The following is a 24,076-nucleotide window of genomic DNA, read 5'->3' as shown; positions in this document are numbered from 1 at the left end:
TTTCACAATAGCCATTTTCCTGTAATAATCACAGGACAGGCTTGCATCTATGACTTCAGCAAACATGTATTAGGCACAAGGGGAGCCTGGTATCAAAATATTTATTCCACCTGAAAAATAGTACAGAGGAGCTGCTTTTATTATGGCAGAAATGCATTCCCATTTTTCAAGACATGAGTAGTCATTCAAACATAGCACTTCACACGTTTGTTATTAACAGTAGTACAATAAGTAGAATACTTTATAATTTACTAACAATAATGATATTTATATAGGTTTCAATTCTACATCTTCAACTCAGAGGGCTTGGAGTTCCAATCTTCCATGTATCATAGGCACTTGAACTCAATGTGTCAACAACAGGATTGATTATCTCTTGTTTCCTTCCACAATCTACTTATTGTCTCATTTCCCATCTTAGTAAATGACACCTCCTTCCAGACAGTTGTTCAAATTTGAAGGAAAAAAAAAAAGGATCAAGGGAGGAAAGAAAAAAAGCAAATTTGATAACTCAGTGTTCCCTCACATACAATGACCAAGATCTCTTGATTCAATATCCTCAGAATATTTTGAATCTGCTTACCACCTCCTTTACTTTTGAGACAGAGTCTTACTCTGTTGCCCAGGCTGAAGTGCAGTGGCATGATTTTGGCTCACTGCAACCTCCACTTCCTGGGTTCAAGTGATTCTCCTGTCTCAGCCTCCCAAGTAGCTGGGATTACAGGCGTGCACCGCCATGCCTGGCTAATTTTTTGTTGTTGTTGTTCATTTTTTTTATTTATTATTATTATACTTTAGGTTTTAGGGTACATGTGCGCAATGTGCAGGTTAGTTACATATGTATACATGTGCCATGCTGGTGCGCTGCACCCACTAACTCGTCATCTAGCATTAGGTATATCTCCCAATGCTATCCCTCCCCTCTTCCCCCACCCCACAACAGGCCCCAGAGTGTGATGTTCCCCTTCTTGTGTCCATGTGTTCTCATTGTTCAATTCCCACCTATGAGTGAGAATATGCGGTGTTTGGTTTTTTGTTCTTGCGATAGTTTACTGAGAATGATGATTTCCAATTTCATCCATGTCCCTACAAAGGACATGAACTCATCATTTTTTATGGCTGCATAGTATTCCATGACGTATATGTGCCACATTTTCTTAATCCAGTCTATCATTGTTGGACATTTGGGTTGGTTCCAAGTCTTTGCTATTGTGAATAATGCCACAATAAACATACGTGTGCATGTGTCTTTATAGCAGCATGATTTATAGTCCTTTGGGTATATACCCAGTAATGGGATGGCTGGGTCAAATGGAATTTCTAGTTCTAGATCCCTGAGGAATCGCCACACTGACTTCCACAAGGATTGAACTAGTTTACAGTCCCACCAACAGTGTAAAAGTGTTCCTATTTCTCCACATCCTCTCCAGCACCTGTTGTTTCCTGACTTTTTAATGATTGCCATTCTAAGTGGTGTGAGATGCTATCTCATTGTGGTTTTGATTTGCATTTCTCTGATGGCCAGTGATGGTGAGCATTTTTTCATGTGTTTTTTGGCTGCATAAATGTCTTCTTTTGAGAAGTGTCTGTTCATGTCCTTCGCCCACTTTTTGATGGGGTTATTTGTTTTTTTCTTGTAAATTTGTTGGAGTTCATTGTAGATTCTGCATATTAGCCCTTTGTCAGATGAGTAGGTTGCGAAAATTTTCTCCCATTTTGTAGGTTGCCTGTTCACTCTGATGGTAGTTTCTTTTGCTGTGCAGAAGCTCTTTAGTTTAATTAGATCCCATTTGTCAATTTTGGCTTTTGTTGCCATTGCTTTTGGTGTTTTAGACATGAAGTCCTTGCCCATGCCTATGTCCTGAATGGTAATGCCTAGGTTTTCTTCTAGGGTTTTTATGGTTTTAGGTCTAACGTGTAAGTCTTTAATCCATCTTGAATTGATTTTTGTATAAGGTGTAAGGAAGGGATCCAGTTTCAGCTTTCTACATATGGCTAGCCAGTTTTCTTAGCACCATTTATTAAATAGGGAATCCTTTCCCCATTGCTTGTTTTTCTCAGGTTTGTCAAAGATCAGATAGTTGTAGATATGTGGTGTTATTTCTGAGGGCTCTGTTCTGTTCCATTGATCTATATCTCTGTTTTGGTACCAGTACCATGCTGTTTTGGTTACTGTAGCCTTGTAGTATAGTTTGAAGTCAGGTAACGTGATGCCTCCAGCTTTGTTCTTTTGGCTTAGGATTGACTTGGCAATGCGGGCTCTTTTTTGGTTCCATATGAACTTTAAAGTAGTTTTTTCCAATTCTGTGAAGAAAGTCATTGGTAGCTTGATAGGGATGGCATTGAATCTGTAAATTACCTTGGGCAGTATGGCCAATTTCACGATATTGATTCTTCCTACCCATGAGCATGGAATGTTCTTCCATTTGTTTTTGTCCTCTTTTATTTCATTGAGCAGTGGTTTGTAGTTCTTCTTGAAGAGGTCCTTCACATCCCTTGTAAGTTGGATTTCTAGGTATTTTATTCTCTTTGAAGCAATTGCGAATGGGAGTTCACTCATGATTTGGCTCTCTGTTTGTCTGTTATCGGTGTATAAGAATGCTTGTGATTTTTGTACATTGATTTTGTATCCTGAGACTTTGCTGAAATTGCTTATCAGCTTAAGGAGATTTTGGGTTGAGATGATGGGGTTTTCTAGATATACAATCATGTCGTATGCAAACAGGGACAATTTGACTTCCTCTTTTCCTAATTGAATACCCATTATTTCCTTCTCCTGCCTAATTGCCCTGGCCAGAACTTCCAACACTCTGTTGAATAGGAGTGGTGAGAGAGGGCATCCCTGTCTTGTGCCAGTTTTCAAAGGGAATGCTTCCAGTTTTTGCCCATCAGTATGATATTGGCTGTGGGTTTGTCATAGATAGCTCTTATTATTTTGAGATACGTCCCATCAATACCTAATTTATTGAGAGTTTTTAGCATGAAGGGTTGTTGAATTTTGTCAAGGCCTTTTCTGCATCTCTTGAGATAATCATGTGGTTTTTGTCTTTGGTTCTGTTTATATGCTGGATTACATTTATTGATTTGCATATATTGAACCAGCCTTGCATCCCAGGGATGAAGCCCACTTGATCATGGTGGACAAGCTTTTTGATGTGCTGCTGGATTCGGTTTGCCAGTATTTTATTGAGGATTTTCGCATCAATGTTCATCAAGGAGATTGGTCTAAAATTCTCTTTTTTGGTTGTGTCTCTGCCAGGCTTTGGTATCAGGATGATGCTGGCCTCATAAAATGAGTTAGGGAGGATTGCCTCTTTTTCTATTGATTGGAATAGTTTCAGAAGGAATGGTACCAGTTCCTCCTTGTACCTCTGGTAGAATTTGGCTGTGAATCCATCTGGTCCTGGACTTTTTTTGGTTGGTAAGGTATTGATTATTGCCACAATTTCAGCTTCTGTTATTGGTCTATTCAGAGATTCAACTTCTTCCTGGTTTAGTCTTGGGAAAGTGTATGTGTTGAGGAATCTATCCATTTCTTCTAGATTTTCTAGTTTATTTGTGTAGAGGTGTTTGTAGTATTCTCTGATGGTAGTTTGTATTTCTGTGGGATCGGTGGTGATATCCCCTTTATCATTTTTTATTGCATCTATTTGATTCTTCTCTCTTTTTTTCTTTATTAATCTTGGTAGCGGTCTATCAATTTTGTTGATCCTTTCAAAAAAACCAGCTCCTGGATTCATTAATTATTTGAAGGGTTTTTTGTGTCTCTATTTCCTTCAGTTCTGCTCTGATTTTAGTTATTTCTTGCCTTCTGCTAGCTTTTGAATGTGTTTGCTCTTGCTTTTCTAGTTCTTTTAATTGTGATGTTAGGGTGTCAATTTTGGATCTTTCCTGCTTTCTCTTGTGGGCATTTAGTGCTATAAATTTCCCTCTACACACTGCTTTGAATGCATCCCAGAGATTCTGGTATGTTGTGTCTTGGTTCTCGTTGGTTTCAAAGAACATCTTTATTTCTGCCTTCATTTCGTTATGTACCCAGTAGTCATTCAGGAGCAGGTTGTTCAGTTTCCATGTAGTTGAGTGGTTTTGAGTGAGATTCTTAATCCTGAGTTCTAGCTTGATTGCACTATGATCTGAGAGATAGTTTGTTATAATTTGTGTTCTTTTACATTTACTGAGGAGAGCTTTACTTCCAAGTATGTGGTCAATTTTGGAATAGGTGTGGTGTGGTGCTGAAAAAAATGTATATTCTGTTGATTTGGGGTGGAGAGTTCTGTAGATGTCTATTAGGTCTGCTTGGTGCAGAGCTGAGTTCAATTCCTGGGTATCCTTGTTGACTTTCTGTCTCGTTGATCTGTCTCATGTTGACAATGGGGTGTTAAAGTCTCCCATTATTAATGTGTGGGAGTCTAAGTCTCTTTGTAGGTCACTCAGGACTTGCTTTATGAATCTGGGTGCTCCTGTATTGGGTGCATATATATTTAGGATAGTTAGCTCTTCTTGTTGAATTGATCCCTTTACCATTATATAATGGCCTTCTTTGTCTCTTTTGATCTTTGTTGGTTTAAAGTCTGTTTTATTAGAGACTAGAATTGCAACCCCTGCCTTTTTTTGCTTTCCATTTGCTTGGTAGATCTTCCTCCATCCTTTTATTTTGAGCCTATGTGTGTCTCTGCACATGAGATGGGTTTCCTGAATACAGCACACTGATGGGTGTTGACTCTTTATCCAATTTGCCAGTGTGTGTCTTTTAATTGGAGCATTTAGCTCATTTACATTTAAAGTTAATATTGTTATGTGTGAATTTGATCCTGTCTTTATGATGTTAGCTGGTTATTTTGCTTGTTAGTTGATGCAGTCTCTTCCTAGTCTCGATGGTCTTTACATTTTGGCATGATTTTGCAGTGGCTGGTACCGGTTGTGCCTTTCCATGTTTAGCGCTTCCTTCAGGAGCTCTTTTAGGGCAGGACTGGTGGTGACAAAATCTCTCAGCATTTGCTTGTCTGTAAAGTATTTTATTTCTCCTTAACTTATGAAGCTTAGTTTGGCAGGATATGAAATTCTGGGTTGAAAATTCTTTTCTTTAAGAATGTTGAATATTGGCCCCCACTCTCTTCTGGCTTGTAGAGTTTCTGCCGAGAGATCTGCTGTTAGTCTGATGGGCTTCCCTTTGAGGGTAACCCGACCTTTCTCTCTGGCTGCCCTTAACATTTCTTCCTTCATTTCAACTTTGGTGAATCTGACAATTATGTGTCTTGGAGTTGCTCTTCTCGAGGAGTATCTTTGTGGCGTTCTCTGTATTTCCTGAATCTGAATGTTGGCCTGCCTTGCTAGATTGGGGAAGTTCTCCTGGATAATATCCTGCAGAGTGTTTTCCAACTTGGTTCCATTCTCCCCGTCACTTTCAGGTACACCAATCAGACGTAGATTTGGTCTTTTCACATAGTCCCATATTTCTTGGAGGCTTTGTTCATTTCTTTTTATTCTTTTTTCTCTAAACTTCCCTTCTCGCTTCATTTCATTCATTTCATCTTCCATTGCTGATACCCTTTCTTCCATTTGATCGCATCGGCTCCTGAGGCTTCTGCATTCTTCACGTAGTTCTCGAGCCTTGGTTTTCAGCTCCATCAGCTCCTTTAAGCACTTCTCTGTATTGGTTATTCTAGTTATACATTCTTCTAAATTTTTTTCAAAGTTTTCAACTTCTTTGCCTTCGGTTTGAATATCCTCCCATAGCTTGGAGTAATTTGATCGTCTGAAGCCTTCTTCTCTCAACTCGTCAAAGTCATTCTCCGTCCAGCTTTGTTCCGTTGCTGGTGAGGAACTGCGTTCCTTTGGAGGAGGAGAGGTGCTCTGCTTTTTAGAGTTTCCAGTTTTTCTGCTCTGTTTTTTCCCCATCTTTGTGGTTTTCTCTACTTTTGGTCTTTGATGATGGTGATGTACAGATGGGTTTTTGGTGTGGATGTCCTTTCTGTTTGTTAGTTTTCCTTCTAACAGACAGGACCCTCAGCTGCAGGTCTGTTGGAGTACCTGGCCGACCGTGTGAGGTGTCAGTCTGCCCCTGCTGGGGGGTGCCTCCCAGTTAGGCTGCTCGGGGGTCAGGGGTCAGTGACCCACTTGAGGAGGCAGTCTGCCTGTTCTCAGATCTCCAGCTGCATGCTGGGAGAACCACTGATCTCTTCAAAGCTGTCAGACAGGGACATTTAAGTCTGCAGAGGTTACTGCTGTCTTTTTGTTTGTCTGTGCCCTGCCCCCAGAGGTGGAGCCTACAGAGGTAGGCAGGCCTCCTTGAGCTGTGGTGGGCTCCACCCAGTTCGAGCTTCCTGGCTGCTTTGTTTACCTAAGCAAGCCTGGGCAATGGCGGCGCCCCTCCCCCAGCCTCGCTGCCGCCTTGCAGTTTGATCTCAGACTGCTGTGCTAGCAATCAGCGAGACTCCGTGGGCGTAGGACCCTCTGAGCCAGGTGCGGGATATTAATCTCCTGGTGCACCGTTTTTTAAGCCTGTCAGAAAAGCGCAGTATTTGGGTGGGAGTGACCCAATTTTCCAGGTGCCCTCTGTCACCCCTTTCTTTGACTAGGAAAGGGAACTCCCTCACCCCTTGCACTTCCCGAGTGAGGCAATGCCTCGCCCTTCTTCGGCTCGCACACAGTGTGTGCACCCACTGACCTGCGCCCACTGTCTGGCACTCTCTAGTGAGATGAACCCGGTACCTCAGATGGAAATGCAGAAATCACCCATCTTCTGCGTCGCTCACGCTGGGAGCTGTAGACCCCAGCTGTTCCTATTCGGCCATCTTGGCTCCTCCCCCACCTGGCTAATTTTTGTATTTTAAATAGGGACAGGGTTTCACCATGTTGGCCAGGCTGGTCTCGAACTCCTGACCTCAGGTGATCCACCCACCTCGACCTTCCAAAGTCCTGGAATTACAGGCATGAGCCACCGCGCCTCACCCTTCCTCCCCCTTTACTGATTGCTGTTCCTCTAGCTTGGGGTTCTACCATCACTTAGCCAAACAAGAGCGAAAGCCTTCTAATGAGTTGCTGCCTCCAGATTTCACCCTCTAACCCGTAGCCCTAATTTCAGTCTGAATGACTGTACTCAAATAATCATTCCAGCAATCCTCTTTCCTGTGCTTGACTAGGGTACAGCACTTTTCCTATTTGGACCATCCTCTCAGTCTCCCATGTGAAAATATCTGCAACTTTGTTTCAAAATCTACTGTTATAAACTTTCTTATACTAACCACAATTTATCAATCACTTTATCCCTCACACCCTATACTCATGCTACAATATTTTATACTTGGTTCATATAATTTTTCTAACATTGCACATGTCTATCTTTATTAAGAAAATATTTATGACTTTAGAATATCTACCTATACCCAATACCTAGTAGAGTTCTTTTTAGCAAGTACCAATAAATAGTTAAAGGCTCAATACATGTATGATTCATATAGTTGTCAGGGGCACTGGCTTAGGAAAATGAGACAACTGATTTTAAATCCTAGATCTGACATGGGTTGTGTAGTTCTGCAGAAGTTACCAATTTCTCTTAAGTTCGCCTTCTTCTATGTCAGGAGAGATGAAGCAGTCTGCGAGGTGTGCTACACTTGAGTGAATGGCTTAGGCAAAGCGCACCTGAGTCACGTTAATTTGGTGCAGATGAGGAGGCACAGATAGGGGAGCATGGCCGGTTGCATGCAATCCTTCAGGCCTTCCTCAAGCTCAGGGGAAACCTACTCTGTTGGGCATGGATGAATGTCCTGTGGCTGTGATTCAGTAAAGAAATCCTACCCACTCCCCAACACCATTTTTCCTTTTAATAGGGATTTCAGGAGAATGGTCTTTTGTGTCTGGGGAAAATCCAATCTGATCTTGGGTCTGTGCTACTTAAGGGAGTTGCAGACAAACTCTTGCAACAGGATGCTTGTGATGATAGCAACTACAGCCCTTCCTTCTGAGGGTAGGGAAAGCCAGTAGTCCTAGCTATTTCTTTGCCATGCCACCCAGAGCAAGCTGTATGTCTTATTCAGTAGATAATTCTGCTTGTCTCCTCTGACTCCTACATGTAATGGCAATATTCGTGTGACTGCTTCCCTACATTGCTAGGAACAAATCAGAAGATGCGTATTCTTTACAGTCTCTGGCACATATTAACTTTAATAAATGATGGCTACATAATATCATGTTTTAATAAATATATTGCAATGCCAATGCTATGAATAGGTGGAAAATGTGAGCATGACTATGGTGTAATTGAGGTATAAAAGTCAATTTGATCAAATACATTCCCATAAGGTACTCATGCCCAACCCATTCTTTGGTTATTTTCTGATTATCTAGAAGAATGTTTATCCATTAAGTTTATTACTTTTTGTCCTTTAATAATGGTTTAAAATTACACAACCATCATTTGTCATTAACTCCTGCCATACTATCTCACTATATGTGTTTAAGTTTGGGTTTAAAATCCAGTACCACTACTTCAACCATGGGTCAATGTGAAAAGAATATTGACCAAATACATGGACAGTATGCTCGCCCCAAAGATAGCAAATGAAGTCGCAACAAAAAGAACATTCCAGAGAGCCGCAGATCAAGACAGGTGAGGGGGAGGTTTGAGTTATCGTTAGCCACAGAGCAGCAGATAACTCAAAAGAACCTGTACCTTAGCTATCACCACATGTGGACATTATATCTGGTGCTTTATAGCCAGCAAAACAACATAAACAGTCCCACTAAACTGTTGCTCTTAATGTTAAATTTGTTAATATTGAGTTTATATCCTAGGTTTAATGCATACTAAGGGTGTGGTATTGAACAAATTGCTTAATGTTTCTAAGACCCAGTTCTCTCTCTAATAAATGGGTGGTTTTGAGTATTAAATTATTAGTAGAATGTCTACAAAAAATACATGCACAATAACTGTTAGCTATTTTTATACTGTGATAGACAAGTATTTTGCAAGGTGGATGCTCTGAATAAGTGGAGAATATAACTGTAAATAGGAAGCACCTTGAAATTTGTTTTACTAGCTGTCCATCATGTGGCATGAGCTTTGCCAAGCTCTATGATCCAAAGACAAATAAGACTACTGTCCAAGTTCTAGTTTGCAGGATCATAATTGGGGGTGGGATTTTTTTAATGCATGATTTTATTCAGGTATACTAATTGTGACAGGAGGAACTAACATGGTGTAGCTAAGCTGGATTGTTGAAGCCACAAAAGCCTGCAATTAAGGTGGACTGATAGTGAGAGGTTAGTTGGCCACCGACTCATCTCTGTTATTCAACAACTAGAGGAAATGTCAATATAAGCTTGCTTTCTGGAGTTTGGCAAACTTGGGTGCAAACCCAGCTCTGCCACTTCCTCTCTGTGTGGCTTGAGCAAGTCAACCTCTCTAAGTTTCAGCTTTCTCATTTTCAAAAGAGGTAAATGGAGTAGTTACCCAGTAATATTTATCTGGGCTATTTTGAGGAATCGTAAACTGCTTAGAATAGTGCATATAATAAGCACTAAGGAAACGGTGCTATTTCTAGAGTTATAGAAAGGAATGCTATTAATATTACTATTAGTGTTACTGCTATTATTGCTATTAATATTATATTAATACTTTTATTAGTATTATTCTGTAGGCCCTGGAGGAATCAGGTCTGTCAAATATGTTCGATGGTAGAGATGGACACTGAGAACATCACGAAATACAGGAGAGTACCCACGCAAACCACGCAATGTGGTCTCTCTGTCGGATAGAGTTTAGACAACTTCAACAAGTCACTTGATCTCTTTATCACCTGCTTTTCTTTTATGTAAAGAAAGTGAATCAGAACTTGGCTTACATCACAAAGTGACAGCGTATGTATGAAAGAAGCTTCAGTAGCTAAAAATAAATGTTTACTAGAGATTAAAAAACGATGTCATGAAGTTGAACAGTACTGGGTTCTCTTCCAAATTATTTCATATGTGAGGCTCTGAGCAAATTACTGAATCTCTTCAAACCTCACACTGTTAGTCTGCTAATTGTAAATCATATTAACTAACCCACTGTTCTATAATAAAAGTGTATCTGACAGGATAATGTGGCTTGAGGTGCACTATCAATAACTCTTAGGTCCCTTCCTCACAAAAAATATATATAATAAAATGCTTCATTAAGAGGAGACTAAGTGAAATCTGTGGTTTCTCTCTTTTTTATGTGAAAGTATTTTAAACACATATTATATTCAGGCAGAAGTCTTTTCTTTTTCTGTTAATTTATACTGAGAGCATAGCATATTTAAAGGTGAATTGCATGATATTGTTTTTAGGCTAAAGAAAAAAATATTTTTTGGTTTCATAACATGACTGCTTAAACTAAATGGTACACTGTCCCTTTTTTTAGACTCAGGATACCTAAATGAAATATCATCAAATATAACTCATGAAGGAAACTTCTAATATTTGAAAGTTACAACCCAGTCAATAATATTCTATTTGAAGAAATGTATTCACATGTATCAATATGTATCTATCCATCTATCTATCAAGTGCTTCCATCTCTGAATTAATATGTTAAACTTGAACATGAACATCAATATTGCCATGTACAGGCTCACACAAAAAAGCTTTCCACAAAAATTATTCCTATTTTTTATATCTCTTTACATAGCTAAAAAGTCCATTTCAGTTTGCAGTTTGGCTTTTAAAACATCTCTTTTGATATCTATGTCAGTGTATTGGATAAACAAACACTTACTGTATGCACATCCAAACACTTCGATTCGCATTCCAATTCTGCCCTTGGGGTTCCATTCCAAAGGGATGAAGCGCAGAAATCTGGCTTTGATAGAAGGCTGGAGTCTGTAGTACACAACACTGTCTGCATTTGCATTTCCTGAAAAACCCTAAAAGAAAAGGGAAAGAAGGAAATCAATGTATCTGGAGAACATCCATTTCAGCTTGTCACCTATAATGTCTATGAGCAATGTGTGATCTGCATTTTACTATGAATGGTGTTACCTTCTATAAGAAAATCACATTAACAGTTATGTCATGATGTCTCTCCATCCAGAGAAATTACTGTTGCTTCAACTTTTTTTCTTAAGAGAGTTTAAATTCTACCACCCCATCAAACCAGTTTTCAACCATGACACCTGTAATAAAAATTGCTTCTGTAAAGTGTAGATTAAACGTAAAAATGTGCCATGTCTGTAGCACTTAACATTGTGAATAGCACCAAAAAAATTGAGAAAATATTCTCCAAGGGTTGAAAAACTATCATCCGAGTCAACAAAGAAGTTGCTTACATCATTGATGAATGAATTAAGCTATGATGTGTTTTGGTTCTTTCACTTTCTCATCTTACTCATTAACATAAAGAAAAGTACCACTCAACATTCAAGTTGGAGCTACACTCAGATAACAGGTTGTTAAACCTCAGCAGCACAATGCCAGATACACACATTCAAATTGTTAAGGGAAATTGGAAGCAATAATAATTTGGAAAGACCTGTAATTAAACTTACGGACTTTAGAATTTGAAAGCTAGAGAAATCTTGGGAACTGATGCTAAGCTAGCACAGTCAAATTGCAGACAAAGAAATTAAAGGTCAGAAAGGAAAGAAAAAAAAATCCCTCCAGTGTTTGCAACCATTGCAACCATTATATGGTAGGACCAGGAGCTATGTTTCTTCCATAAAATCAGGATGCATCGACATGATAGGTAGCTCACCTGTAAAACCCACATACTGCAGCATCTAAGCAACTTTTGTTTTCTTCCACACAACACATTGTTAAGACTACAGGTGGAGAAGCCAGCATGAAGCAGAAGTTGTTCTCAATAATTTACATTTCATTTTTATTTCTCACCTTCCTTGTCATGGTCCTCCTTCTTTCTCCTCCATCTCTTTCTTTCATAATAAGGGGACATGCAACTACATTTGCACGTTCATGATAAGTCCCTTGCCCATGACTGGGTCAACAAATAAGATCAATCTCATGTAGACTGCACAGGACAAAGATAAATACACTAGAAACACCAATACCCAGAGTATCTGATCATTTGCCTGTTTTTCTTTCTAATTCACAAATATCCCTTTACTATCATTTACCAAAACATTTTCTAATACATTTTTAAGAGATTGGGTGTTTTATAGTTAAATTAATTTGATTCTCCTTGTCAATCAATCCCCTACCTCCTGCCCCTACTCCACCAGTACCCCGTATACTAAATGTTCAAGCTCACATAACACAGGCACAGCTGTGATGGCATCTCCAAATTATATCCAAAATTGGGGCACCTCTTTATCTCAATATGACCACTCAGTTCAACAAAGCATCACTTCACCAGAACTACCCTGATAGCCTCTTCCTGGTCTTTATTATTATTTTGTTCTTTGCCATCACCCCCAGTATCTTCCCCTCTGAGCACATAGTAACACTTGTAGAGTTAAATTAAACTATGCCATCCCCAACACTTTCTTTGCCACTGAGAACAAAATCTAAACTCCTTATCCAAACACAGTCTTTAGCAATCACTTCCATTATGCTCTAACCACACTGGACCTCCTTGAACAAGCCAAGTTCAGTTCTCTCAGGGATTTGCACCAGCAGTGCATTCTGCTCTGAAAGTTCTTTCCCCAGATCTTTGCATGCCCAGCTTCTCTTGTCATTTTAAGCTTTGAGTAAAATATTACCCCCGAGACAGGCCCTTTTTGATCACAGTCTCTAAAGTACCTGCGTACCTGACACCCCCCATAAATAATATATTTCTCATTATTTTAAGAGGGATTTCTCTTATTTGATCATTATCTGCCTGTTTATCTTATCCTAGAAAACAAACTCTACTAAAGCAGGGAGGTTTATTGTGTTCCATCCATAATACCTAGAACATTGCTCAGCTCAAAGTGGTTTTCAATAAAATATTTGTTGAATGTGTATGTTTGAGAAAGACTGAGCTTAAAAACAAAACAAAAGTTCAACGGATGTCTCAATTACAGGGCTTCTCAGAGCATGTCACGTGCTAATGTGCAAAGTGCAATGCATCAACCCATGGCAGGGACACTTACCTAGCGCATCTCAAAGATATAAGGCCAGAGAACTGCTCCCCTCTGTTTTTACTGTTGCTGCTGCTGTTGTTTTGCAGAGCAAATTTCTAGACTAGTGTTTCCCAGAACATAAATAGGAGAACATTGTTTAATTCCATGGATATTTGGACTCTGATAACCAGACCCTTGAGAAGGTTCCATTCTGTTCCACTGGTCAAAATTTTTTACTGAGTTTTGGTAAGAAAGGTTAGCTGTTTTCTACATTGCACTAACCAAATCTTATTCCTACCCAACCTCTAGAGCACTACAGTCTCAATTTCTATGGAAATCCCAATGATTCACCCCAAAATTCGATTATTTCAATTTCCTTTAGGATGGCTGATATAGGGTAATGTTTCCCGAACTTAGACTGCACATTTAAACTCTCAGCACTCAGAGCCTGAGCATTGTTTTTGTTCTCTCCTTCTCTTTGTGTGTGTGTGTATGTGTAAGCTTATGTCTCTTTTTTTTGTTGTTGTTTTTATTTTTGTTTTTTGAGACAGAGTGTCACTCTGTCACCCAGGATGGAGTGCAGTGGTGCAATCTCAGCTCACTGCAACCTCCACCTCCCGGGCTCAAGCAATTCTCCCTGCCTCAGCCTCCCAAGTAGCTGGGATTACGGGCCCCAGACACCATGGCTGGCTAATTTTTTTTTTGCATTTTTCTAGAGACGGGGTTTCGCCATGTTGGCCAGGCTGGTCTCAAACTCCTGACCTCAAATGATCTTCCCGCCTCAGCCTCCCAAGGTGTTAGGATTACAGGCGTGAGCCACCACACCCAGCCTGTATGCTTATGTCTTTACAAGCTTTCCAAATTAGAGTAATGTGCAGCTTTGGTTGAGGACCTTAGATCTTCTTATACTTTTGATTCTATTTCCTAGGCGCCACTGGCAGACTAACACAATACCTAATTATAATTTCTTGCAGAGTGAACAGCTGGATGATTAATTAAATTACCCTCCAAAAGATCTCACATTTGTTTCAAAATTAATGTAAGTTCAATGATTTTGGCGTCTTAAGGGACTGGGAGAAAAGATGCACAGTGGCAGCAACAGCTGACAGGTAAATGGAATAAGACATCTGCAAATGACAGTCTTTCACTTTTCACTTGATCAATTTATGAGCTATTTAAATTTTGAAAACATTAAGAATAAATATAAGATACAGTTTATATTAATAATAAAAATATCATTGTCATATTCAAAACTTTTAGCAATTATCTCATATGGAGGGTAAGGAAAATTGTGAGGTTGGGGATATGGGACTTACAGCACATTCCAGTCAAATCTAGATTTTTTAATGGACATGTATTAATTTTATAATAATAAAATAATGGAGACACACATAGGAAGACTGTATAGCAATACAGCAGGCAAAAGCATTACTTAGTAGCACCCTGGATACCTTAAATAACTTTCTAATGCCAGCGTCACTTGGAAAAATATGCAGTTACTATTTATTATATTTATTAACTGATCAATAAATTTGCAATTTTTGCTCCACTTGTTGAAATTTTTTCATACATAACCAAGATTCTGCTTTGGATTTTAATATTTAATGGAAATTTTCAGAATGTTTGTGAATGATGCATAGGATTGATGCTACATTACTTTATAAATGAAAAGTCCAGTGCATGCTATTGAGTTTCAAATGTATTCCTTTGCCTAGGAAACTTTCCTCAATTTGTTGTGAAGAATTGTTACCATAACAATTCATAAAGAAATGCATGGATTTAAATATCTCTTTATCCTTTTTAAAAAATAATAATTTTATTACAGGGACATTTATGTCTTCCTTTAAAGATTCAGAACTTTAGTATATGTCAGGATTACTCGAGGTGTTTTTTTAGAAACGAATCTTGCACCTGTGTACTAAATTTGTGAGGAGGGTTCTGAAATTTGCATTTCGAATGCATGCCAAGCTAATTTTGTGCTTTGGATCTTTGTCTCACTCTTAAAGTACTCTTCTGGTTTGTGTATAAATCCTGTTCTTTTATGTTCCCTATATTATCTCAAAACTTTTCAGAGGGAAAAAAAATTTCAGAAGATCTCACCTCAAAAGTCATAAACTGAGTATCTTATAAACAACAAAAATTTATTTTTCACAGTTCTGGAGGCCGGAAAGTCCAAAATGAAGGCACCAGCAGATTTGGTGTCTGGTGAAGGCCTACTTCATGTTTCATAGAATGCCCCTTTCTAGCTGTAGTCTCACATCGTGGAAGGGTGAATGAGCTCCTTTGGGTCTCTTTTATAAGGAAATTAATTGCATTTCCATAACAGGCCTCTTGACCTAATCACCTCCCAAAAGGCCCCACCTAATACCATCTTGTTGAGGGTTAAGATTTCAATATATGAAGTTTGGGGAGACACAAATATTTGGACCATAACAACTAGTGATTGTGTTCGATGTTATCAATTTAAATGTTTTCAACATGAAATTTAGGGGCTCAGCATCAGACCTAGCAGAAATGTATTAGGTAGCTTTAATATTTGCATCAACTCTGTGAAGTAGTTATTTTTGTAACCACTTTACAACTGAGGAAAATGAAAATTATAGAGGTTATGTGCCTAAAGTCACACAGCTAGAAAGTGGCAGAGCAAGGATTTAATTCCAGGCTTTTCTGACTCCAAAGCCCCTAATTTAGCTAAGCCATCAAAAGGCATCACTTCAACAGAACATGAAAGCAAACAACTTACCCTAGAGGAAATTTAATATTTTAGCTGAAGCTTTTTTCGTTTTTCCTCATAATTTATATTTAAAACCTTTTACACATTTTAGAATAACGCAACTTAGGTTATTGTTGAACTGGGACTCTGCTCTACCAGTTGACTTTTATGGACAAAGAGATTTTCTATTAAACTTTATATCTTCCCAAAATTATTGGAGTCAAATAAAAATAAAATGATAAACATTCAATAATTATTAAGACTCTTGCATATAAATAGTAACCTCCTAATAGACACAGAATAAATGTTATATTATTAAGTACATAAAATATCTAGAAGTAAAATGAACTTTATATGTCTTACGTGATAAAAACCAAAAAGCCTTCATTGTATTTTTCTTTTCTTTTAGACTTGGTGATTTCCAAACTCAATGAGGTGTTCATAGATGGTTTAGGAATGTATTTTAACCAAGAAAATTTATGGAGTTAATGAATTAAAGTTTCTCACAGGATTTTAAGTATTTCCAAAGTGATCCTAAAGTTTATGAAGGGGTATAATAGCACTAATTTCTTTTTCAAATATTAATTGAGCAACTCATGTATAAAAGCCAAGAAGTATAAAGGGAGATGTCCATATGGCAATTTGTAAGAAGCTCTAAAACGTCACTGTTATAAATCAGACACATGGGACCCGTTACACATAGTTGCATAGCAGACTCTGCAATTATATAGAAATCAGTCCAGCTCCATCCAAATAAACAGCAGCACCGTAGAAGTTCAACAAAGAAACAGGGAAACATGAAAATCTCCTTGTCATTAATAACCTCCCTTATTGTGAGAATTCTTGCAACCTACACGTGCCCTACACATGACCTATTTTCAAGTACAATTCATTTTGACATAGTCAGCTGACATTCAGATGCTAAATAAATCATAGCAACATGCTGTCAAATAGAAATCACTTTTTAATTTTATGATATCAGGTATAAATCTTTACTAAATGTGCCTCCAAAAAGGTTATCTAGTCTAGAAAAGTATATAATAAAAAGCAAAGAGAAATAAGAACTACTGAAAAGTGGAAAATTTGCTAACATGAACCCAGATAAGAGTAACTTTTAAACATATGTTGAACAAGATATCAGGACTGTATCTTACAAAGTTGATTCAGTCTTGCTTATGAATGTATAATTCATTTATTATAATAAAGAAATAGCAATGAGAATCCACTAATCAAATTAGAATGTTAAGTTTTGAGCTGCACGTATAATAAATCTCAATTTTCAAAATTAAAGGGAATGGAATTTTATTTAATAAACGCAGTCTCTACCACCTTCCAAAAATACTGAATATTATTAAAATATTTATTTGAAGGAACACAAAATTATTAACGATAACTTGATGAGATCCCTCGTGCAAATCATTATATTAGAATCTATGGAGATACAAGTTATAAAATATACTGCTTAGTACCTTTTGCATAAAAGGGTTTGAATTCCCAAGACAGATCAAATAGCCAGAAGAGAAAAAGTACATGAAAGATGCAAACTTGGCTGTAATCTGTAACTATTGTTGAAACACAGCAATAAATTGTTTTATGAGAGATATGTGGGCAAGTCATAAAGCTTACATTTATATTAGGGTATTACATGTACAACTTTGTGGAAGACTAAATTTTTATTGAGATGGAAAATAACTATAAAAATTCACATTATGGTACTGCTAGACTGGAAACTCTGAACCCTCCTTTTGGAATAAAAAAAAAAGGAGTTGAAGAGATAAAAATATAATAAAATATTAAATGTCCAAGATCTAGAAGAAGAAAACCCAAAGAGGTGAGCCCGGCATTTGAGGCTTTCTCTTTAGGGATAACTAAAGGATTTCTGACGAGGAGAAACAGAAGCTGGGTAGTTTTGCTGTTGTTGTTGTTGTTGTTGTTTTTGGTCATTGTTTTATAAGCAGCTTTCATGGGGTTAGGGACAAAATTTTAGTTCCAGAGCCCTCAAAGAAAAGAATATTTTACAGGCTTCCATAGGCTTTTTGTAAGAATTTAGAGGATCTACTTTTTAGGATAAAGGGAAAGCCAGGGATGGACAGCCCCACACGGAGATTAAAGGTAAACTTCCCATCTTTCCAATCTGTGGGGAATTATAGTGAGGTTGTCAGAGAGGTTCAGTGCTTCTGGTTGCCTGTAAAAGTGAATGAAATTACACTTTGCAGAAAGATAGCCTTCTAGGCCTAAAATTGTCTATTCATTTTTTTCTTATGTAGTGTCCTATGTACATTAAAAAATAATAAAATAGCAGCAAAAACTGTTCTTAAAGGGAAATTAATATTTATCTCCTATAGAATATACATTATTCTAATATATATTCTACAGAATATACATTATTCTAATATATATTCTACAGAATATACATTATTCTAATATATATTTTACAGAATATACATTATTCTAATATATATTCTACAGAATATACATATTATTCTGTTAGAATATATTAGAGTATTTATACACACACACACACAGTACTCATCTCAGAGTGAAATATTGCTCTACACTGCACCACAAGAAAAAAGAAAAAAAAATTAGAAATCAATGACTTTTCTTAGACTCAACAGAGAACTGAGCTTTCGTGGTGCTATAGAATAAATTGCACCCTCTCAAAATTCATATGTTGAAGCCTTAACCCACAATGTGACTGTATTTGGAAATGAGGTGTTTGGGAGGTATTCAAATTTTGATAAGGTCATGAGGTGGGGCCTTCATGAGGAAATTAGTGCCCTTATAAGAATAGGAAGAGAGCTCAGACTTCTTTTTCTTCACCAGGTGCAGACACAGCAGATAGATAGCCATCTGCAAACCACAAATAGGACCCTAACCAAGACGTGAATTGGATAGGATCTTGTTCTCGGACTTTTCAACCTCAAGAACTATAAGTAATAAATGTCTGTTGTTTAAGTTACCCAGTCTATGGTATTGGTTATAGCAGCACAAGCTAGTACACATGACACACCATCATGCTGAACTCTAGAGGGACGGGACCATCCAAAGAGTCAGAGCTGAGATCCATCCACCTGGAACAAAAGCCACTGGCACCAGAAACTGACAGGAAAACTTCTATGATAATTTTGATGAATCTCTGGAAACTGAGTGTAGACTAGCATGAGAGTGAGAAGTTCCTGACCACAGTCTTAGAGGGCTCCACATTTCTGTGGGATTTACCTCCAAGAACCCATCCATGCATTCTATGAAGATTAGAAAAAGATTCCCTTCTGGCTCTGTCAGGAAGTGGGAAAGGGAATGACTGTGAAGTATGCTCAGGGTTTTCTTCAAAACAAAGGGCTATTCTCCTGAAGAAAAGACTTTGCCAGAACCTCTCCCAATTGGGGGGCAGTACTTCTCCCATTCCAGCCTCCGTACCTTTCCTGTCTCACCTAAGGAAAAAAAAGCAACAGGAGTCAGAGCTTCACAGAAATAGATTGGAAACCTAGTAGCCAGGAAAGAAAGTAGCTGGCAGGAGGGAAAAAAGCTATACCACCAGAGATATGCTTGTGAAGGTCACAGTTCTGATACAACAACCCACTGAAACACTTAAATTGAGTTGGAATATTATAGAACATTGCTCCTCTTACACGTCGAACCACCACACAACAGGAGTCCAGTGCAATAATACTGGATAACAGTTGAAAGACTTAAAATACAAAGACTGCCTCTGAAGAGAATTTAAGTCAAAATGAGGAATAGAAACAAGTGCATTAGATGAACTGGAAGCATCTGGTACCTATAGTACCTGTAGCAAACCTAAACTGTAACCCATTTCTTAGCCAGAGTAATGTAAATCTTCATACTAACAACCTATTTGTCTTAGTTTCTATTGTCATCAGATATAGTACATTTTGGTTTCAACAAAAAATTACAAGGAATGCCAGAAAGTAAGAAAAAAAAAAAAAACACACTTTGCAGAGACAAAACAATTACCAGAACAAGACTCATATATGCCACAGATGTTGAAAATCAGACAAGGACTTAAAACAACTATGATTAATATGCTAAGGGGTCTAATGGAAAAAGCGCACAACATGCAAAAACAGATAGGTAATGTAATCAGAGAGATGAAAACTCTGCAAAAGAATCAAAGTGAAATGGTACAAATTAAAAATGCTGGAACAGAAGTGAACAATGCCTTTGATGGGCCCAACAGCAGATTCAATACAACCAACAAAAGTTCAGAAGATTCTGCACATGTACCCTAGAACTTAAAGTACAATAAAAAAAATATATATATATAAAAGAAAAGAAGATACAAATTTCTCAAGCTGTAATAGAAAAAGAAAAAAAAAGCTGTAATAGAAAAAGAAAAAGAAAAGCATAAGATAGTATCAAGAATTGTGGGCAATTATAAACTTTGTAACATATGCGTTAAGTGAAATACCAGAAGGAAAGGATAATAGATCAAATAAATATTTGAAGTAATAATGGCCAATAACTTTTCAATATTAATGACAGACACTGAACTGTAGATCCAGGAAGCTCAGAGAATAAACATGAAGATTAAAAACCAAAATAAAAACTATTCTGAGTCATATCAGATTCAAATTACAGTAAACCAAAGACAAAAACAAAATTTTGGAAGCAGAGGGCATCGAAAGGTAGCTATATTACTGATAGAGAAAGAAAGATAAAAATTACATTGGACTTTTCATCAGAAAACAAGCAAGCAAGCAAAGAGAGGAGTAAAATATGTAAAGCATTTAAAGAAGTAAAAATAAAACTACAATTTTATATCCAGAGAAATTATCCTTCCAACGTGAAGGAGAAATACTCTCAGGCAAACAAAAACTGAGGGAATGCATTGAGAGCATTCCTTCCCTATAAGAAATGTTTGAAGAAGTTATTCAGTCAAAAGGAAAGTTATATAGCTCAGAAATCTGGATCTACATTGAGAAAAGAAGAACATTAAAGAAGAAATAAAAGAAGTAAGATCATTTATTTTTCTTATTCTTAGTTAATTAAATCATTAGTTAAAACATAAACATTTAAAATAATAATCATGTATTGGGTGCTTATAGCACATGGATGAATTAAATGAATTTATTTTTTATTGCAAATTAATATTACATTCACCTAAATTACAAATGAATGTTGTCAGATACGTAAGGGAGAAGTTGGGAATACTCTGTTATAAGGGACCTGCACTATATAATAAGTAGAATAGTATTATTAATATTTGAAAATGGACTTTGGTTTAGTTTAAGGCAGCCACTGACAATTTTTAAAGTACAATTGATACAGTAAAAGAGGAGATAAAATAGAATCATAGAAAATTTTCAATTAAAATCAGATAAGGAACTTAAAATGGGGCAAAAAATTAAAAACAATTGCAACAAATAGAAAACAGTTAAAAGCATGACAGATATTAATTCAAATATATCAATGATCACTTGAAAAGTGAGCAATCTAAATATACCAATTAAAGAGATTGTCAGAGTATATAAAAAGAGTAGGCCCAGCTATGTTGTCTACAGGAAATCCACATTAAATATAGACTAACATACATTAAAAGTAAATGGATGAAGAAAGATATATCACACGTTAACACTAATAAAAAATAAAAGCTGGAGGAGCTACATTAATTTCAGACAAAGAAACCTGCAGAACAAGGAAGATTATTCGGGATAGCAAGAAACATTTCCTAAAGACAAAGTGATCAATTTTCCAAGATGGTAAAATAATCCTAACTGTGTAGGCAACTAACAACAGAGTTGTTAGATGAGGCAAATACTGATAGAATGGCAAGTTAAAAATGGAGAAGTCCATTATTATAGTTGGAATAATTGATGTATCAAGGAAGCAGGAAAACAGTAAGAATATAGAAGACCTGAACATCACTATTATTCAACTAGATTTAATTAACATTTTGAGAACATTTCACCCAACAACAGCAGACACATTCATCTTAAGCTCACATGGAATATTCACCATGTATTATGGGTCATAAAACATACTCTTGCAAATTTATAAAAATAGAAATCATACAATGTATGCTCTCAGGTCATAAAGGAATTTAAACTATAAATCAATAACAGAAAAATAACTAGAAAATTCCTAAACATCTGAAAAAAATTCAAGTTAAAAATAGAAGTTTCATGTGAAATTATCTAGGATGTTTAAATCTATATGAAAATGAAAATATAACATCAAAATACGCAGGATACAGCAAAAGCAGTGTTTGAGGAAAATTTGTAGCATTAAATGCATATATTAGAAAGCAAACAAAGATCTAAATAAATAAAGCAAGTTTTCATCTTAGGTTATTAGAGAATTTAGAATTGAAGTCTAAAGAATGCAGAAGGAAAGAAATTTTAAAAATTAGAGCACAAATGAATAAAATTGGAAACAGGAAATTATTCGAGAAAATCAACAAACTAAAAGGTGGTTCTTTCAAAAATTTGCTAAGATTGATAAACCTCTAGTTTGCTATCTATGGGGGAAAAAGGGAAAGAAAAGACCCAAATTATCAATATCACAAATGAAAGTGAAGTCACCAATATTGAGCCCATGGATATCAAAAGAAGAAAGGCAGAAGATAAATGAGTTAAGGATAGAAGTTAAGATATTAGGGGGAAAAATACAGCAAATTAAAGCCAAAAATTAAGAAGAATTTTAGAAAAGAATGAATAATTGACAAAAATAAGGGAGAGTTAAAAGAAAAACAAACAGTATATCTATACAATGGGAAGTTAATAATAAAAGACATAAACCGATGATGTACTCAACAACATAAAACAATTTAAAAAATATTTTGTAGAATGAAAAATGCCAGAAATAAAAGTGAACACAAGATGATTTCATTTATATAAAATTCTAGACTAGTAAAAATACTCTATAGTGACAGAAAGCTGATTATTTCCAGGGTCAGGGTGTGATGAGGATTGTCTACAAAGGAGCATGAAGGAACTGTTGGGTGATGGATACATTCTGATTCCTCTTTGTGGGATTAATTAAACAGGTGTTTACATTTATCGTAACTCATCAATTTCTGCACTTTATTTGGGTGCATTTTATGGCAACTAAATACTTTCTCAATAAAAATTATTTTAAAGGTAATAAACAGTATTATACTATAAAACATGTATTAATTCAATGTTATTATTAGACTTTGAATTCTAATTCAAATAATAAATTCTAAAAAGATATTTTTACACTACAAGCAAAAGTCAAATAGCCTATGATTATTTTATGATATTGCAGAACTTATAAATTATGTTAGATATGCTCATTTTAAGTTCTATTTAAAAACAAACTCCTTATTGATTATAAATATATTTTGTAGAATCTTTGAAGAAGGTCATGCAATATTAAATATGTTTTAAAATAATCTAAGCAGGGAAGTAGTAAGAAGATGTACAAATGAGGAAACAGTGGTCATATGTATCAAATAGCATTCAGTATAATTCTATATTTCATCTGTGTGTGTTTAGAAAACATACTTCATAAATACATTTGTGTTATAAATCTGAAAGAATATACACAAAATTTGGGGGAATTGTGTTTATCCCGAATTTTGGAAATTCAGACTATTGTAATTATTTTTCATTTTGATTTCTGTATATTCTTCTTTCTACAAGAGGTATTATTCCTCATGATTAAAATACATATGAATAATTACCAAAATTGGGGGAAAAAACCATAAGTTGGTTTTTGAAAAGAACGTTTAAGTTAACAAAACCCTAGTTAGGATTGATCCGGGAAAGAAAAAAATAGGAGACATGAATAAACAATATCAGTAATGCAAAAGAGCATCTTCCGATGATCCTATACACATTAGAGTGATAATGATATTTCGAATTATGTCACTAATTTTACAAATTTAAATGAAATAAATTCCAAACCAATTGCCACTTACCAAAACAGATGAGAACAGGAAAACCTGAACTGCCTACATCTGTTAGATTAAATGCATAATTGTAAACATATTCACACTGAAAATTGCAGGCCTCGATGTCTTTCCTAGTGAATTCTTCTAAACATTTAAGCACAAATTCAGACAAATATTAAACAAGTACCTTCAAAGAGCAGAAAAACAGAGAATGCTTCCCAGCTTGTTTTGTGAGGCCAGCATAACCCTGATATTAAAATCTGACGAGGAACTTGCAAGAAGGAAAATAAAAGTCAATCTTACTCATGAATGCAAATCCAAAACTCCTTAAAAATAGTTTAAAAATGATTCTACAATATAAAAATATAGAAAAAATAATAAATCATATCTCAATCGAGTTAATTCCAGGAATGCAAGAGTTTCTTAATATTTAAAAGTCATTCAATGTAATTTATCACATTAAAT

General features: G+C 36.3%; 1 protein-coding gene across 3 annotated transcripts in view; it reads right to left on the bottom strand.

Moving 5' to 3' along the window:
* Nucleotides 1–24,076, bottom strand: part of CNTNAP4 (contactin associated protein family member 4) — a 292,651-nt gene that overhangs the window by 127,809 nt on the left and 140,766 nt on the right. For all 3 annotated transcript variants that reach the window (XM_054454620.2, XM_054454621.2, XM_063654023.1), the window contains exon 4: nt 10,739–10,886. In XM_054454620.2, the coding sequence (XP_054310595.1) occupies nt 10,739–10,886 (148 nt within the window). The remainder of the gene's footprint in view (nt 1–10,738; nt 10,887–24,076) is intronic.

Source organism: Pongo pygmaeus, chromosome 18 (assembly GCF_028885625.2).
Source record: "Pongo pygmaeus isolate AG05252 chromosome 18, NHGRI_mPonPyg2-v2.0_pri, whole genome shotgun sequence".
NCBI classification, from domain to species: Eukaryota; Metazoa; Chordata; class Mammalia; order Primates; family Hominidae; genus Pongo; species Pongo pygmaeus.
Note: the sequence above shows the minus strand (reverse complement) of the source record. Positions and strands in the feature narration are given on the sequence as shown.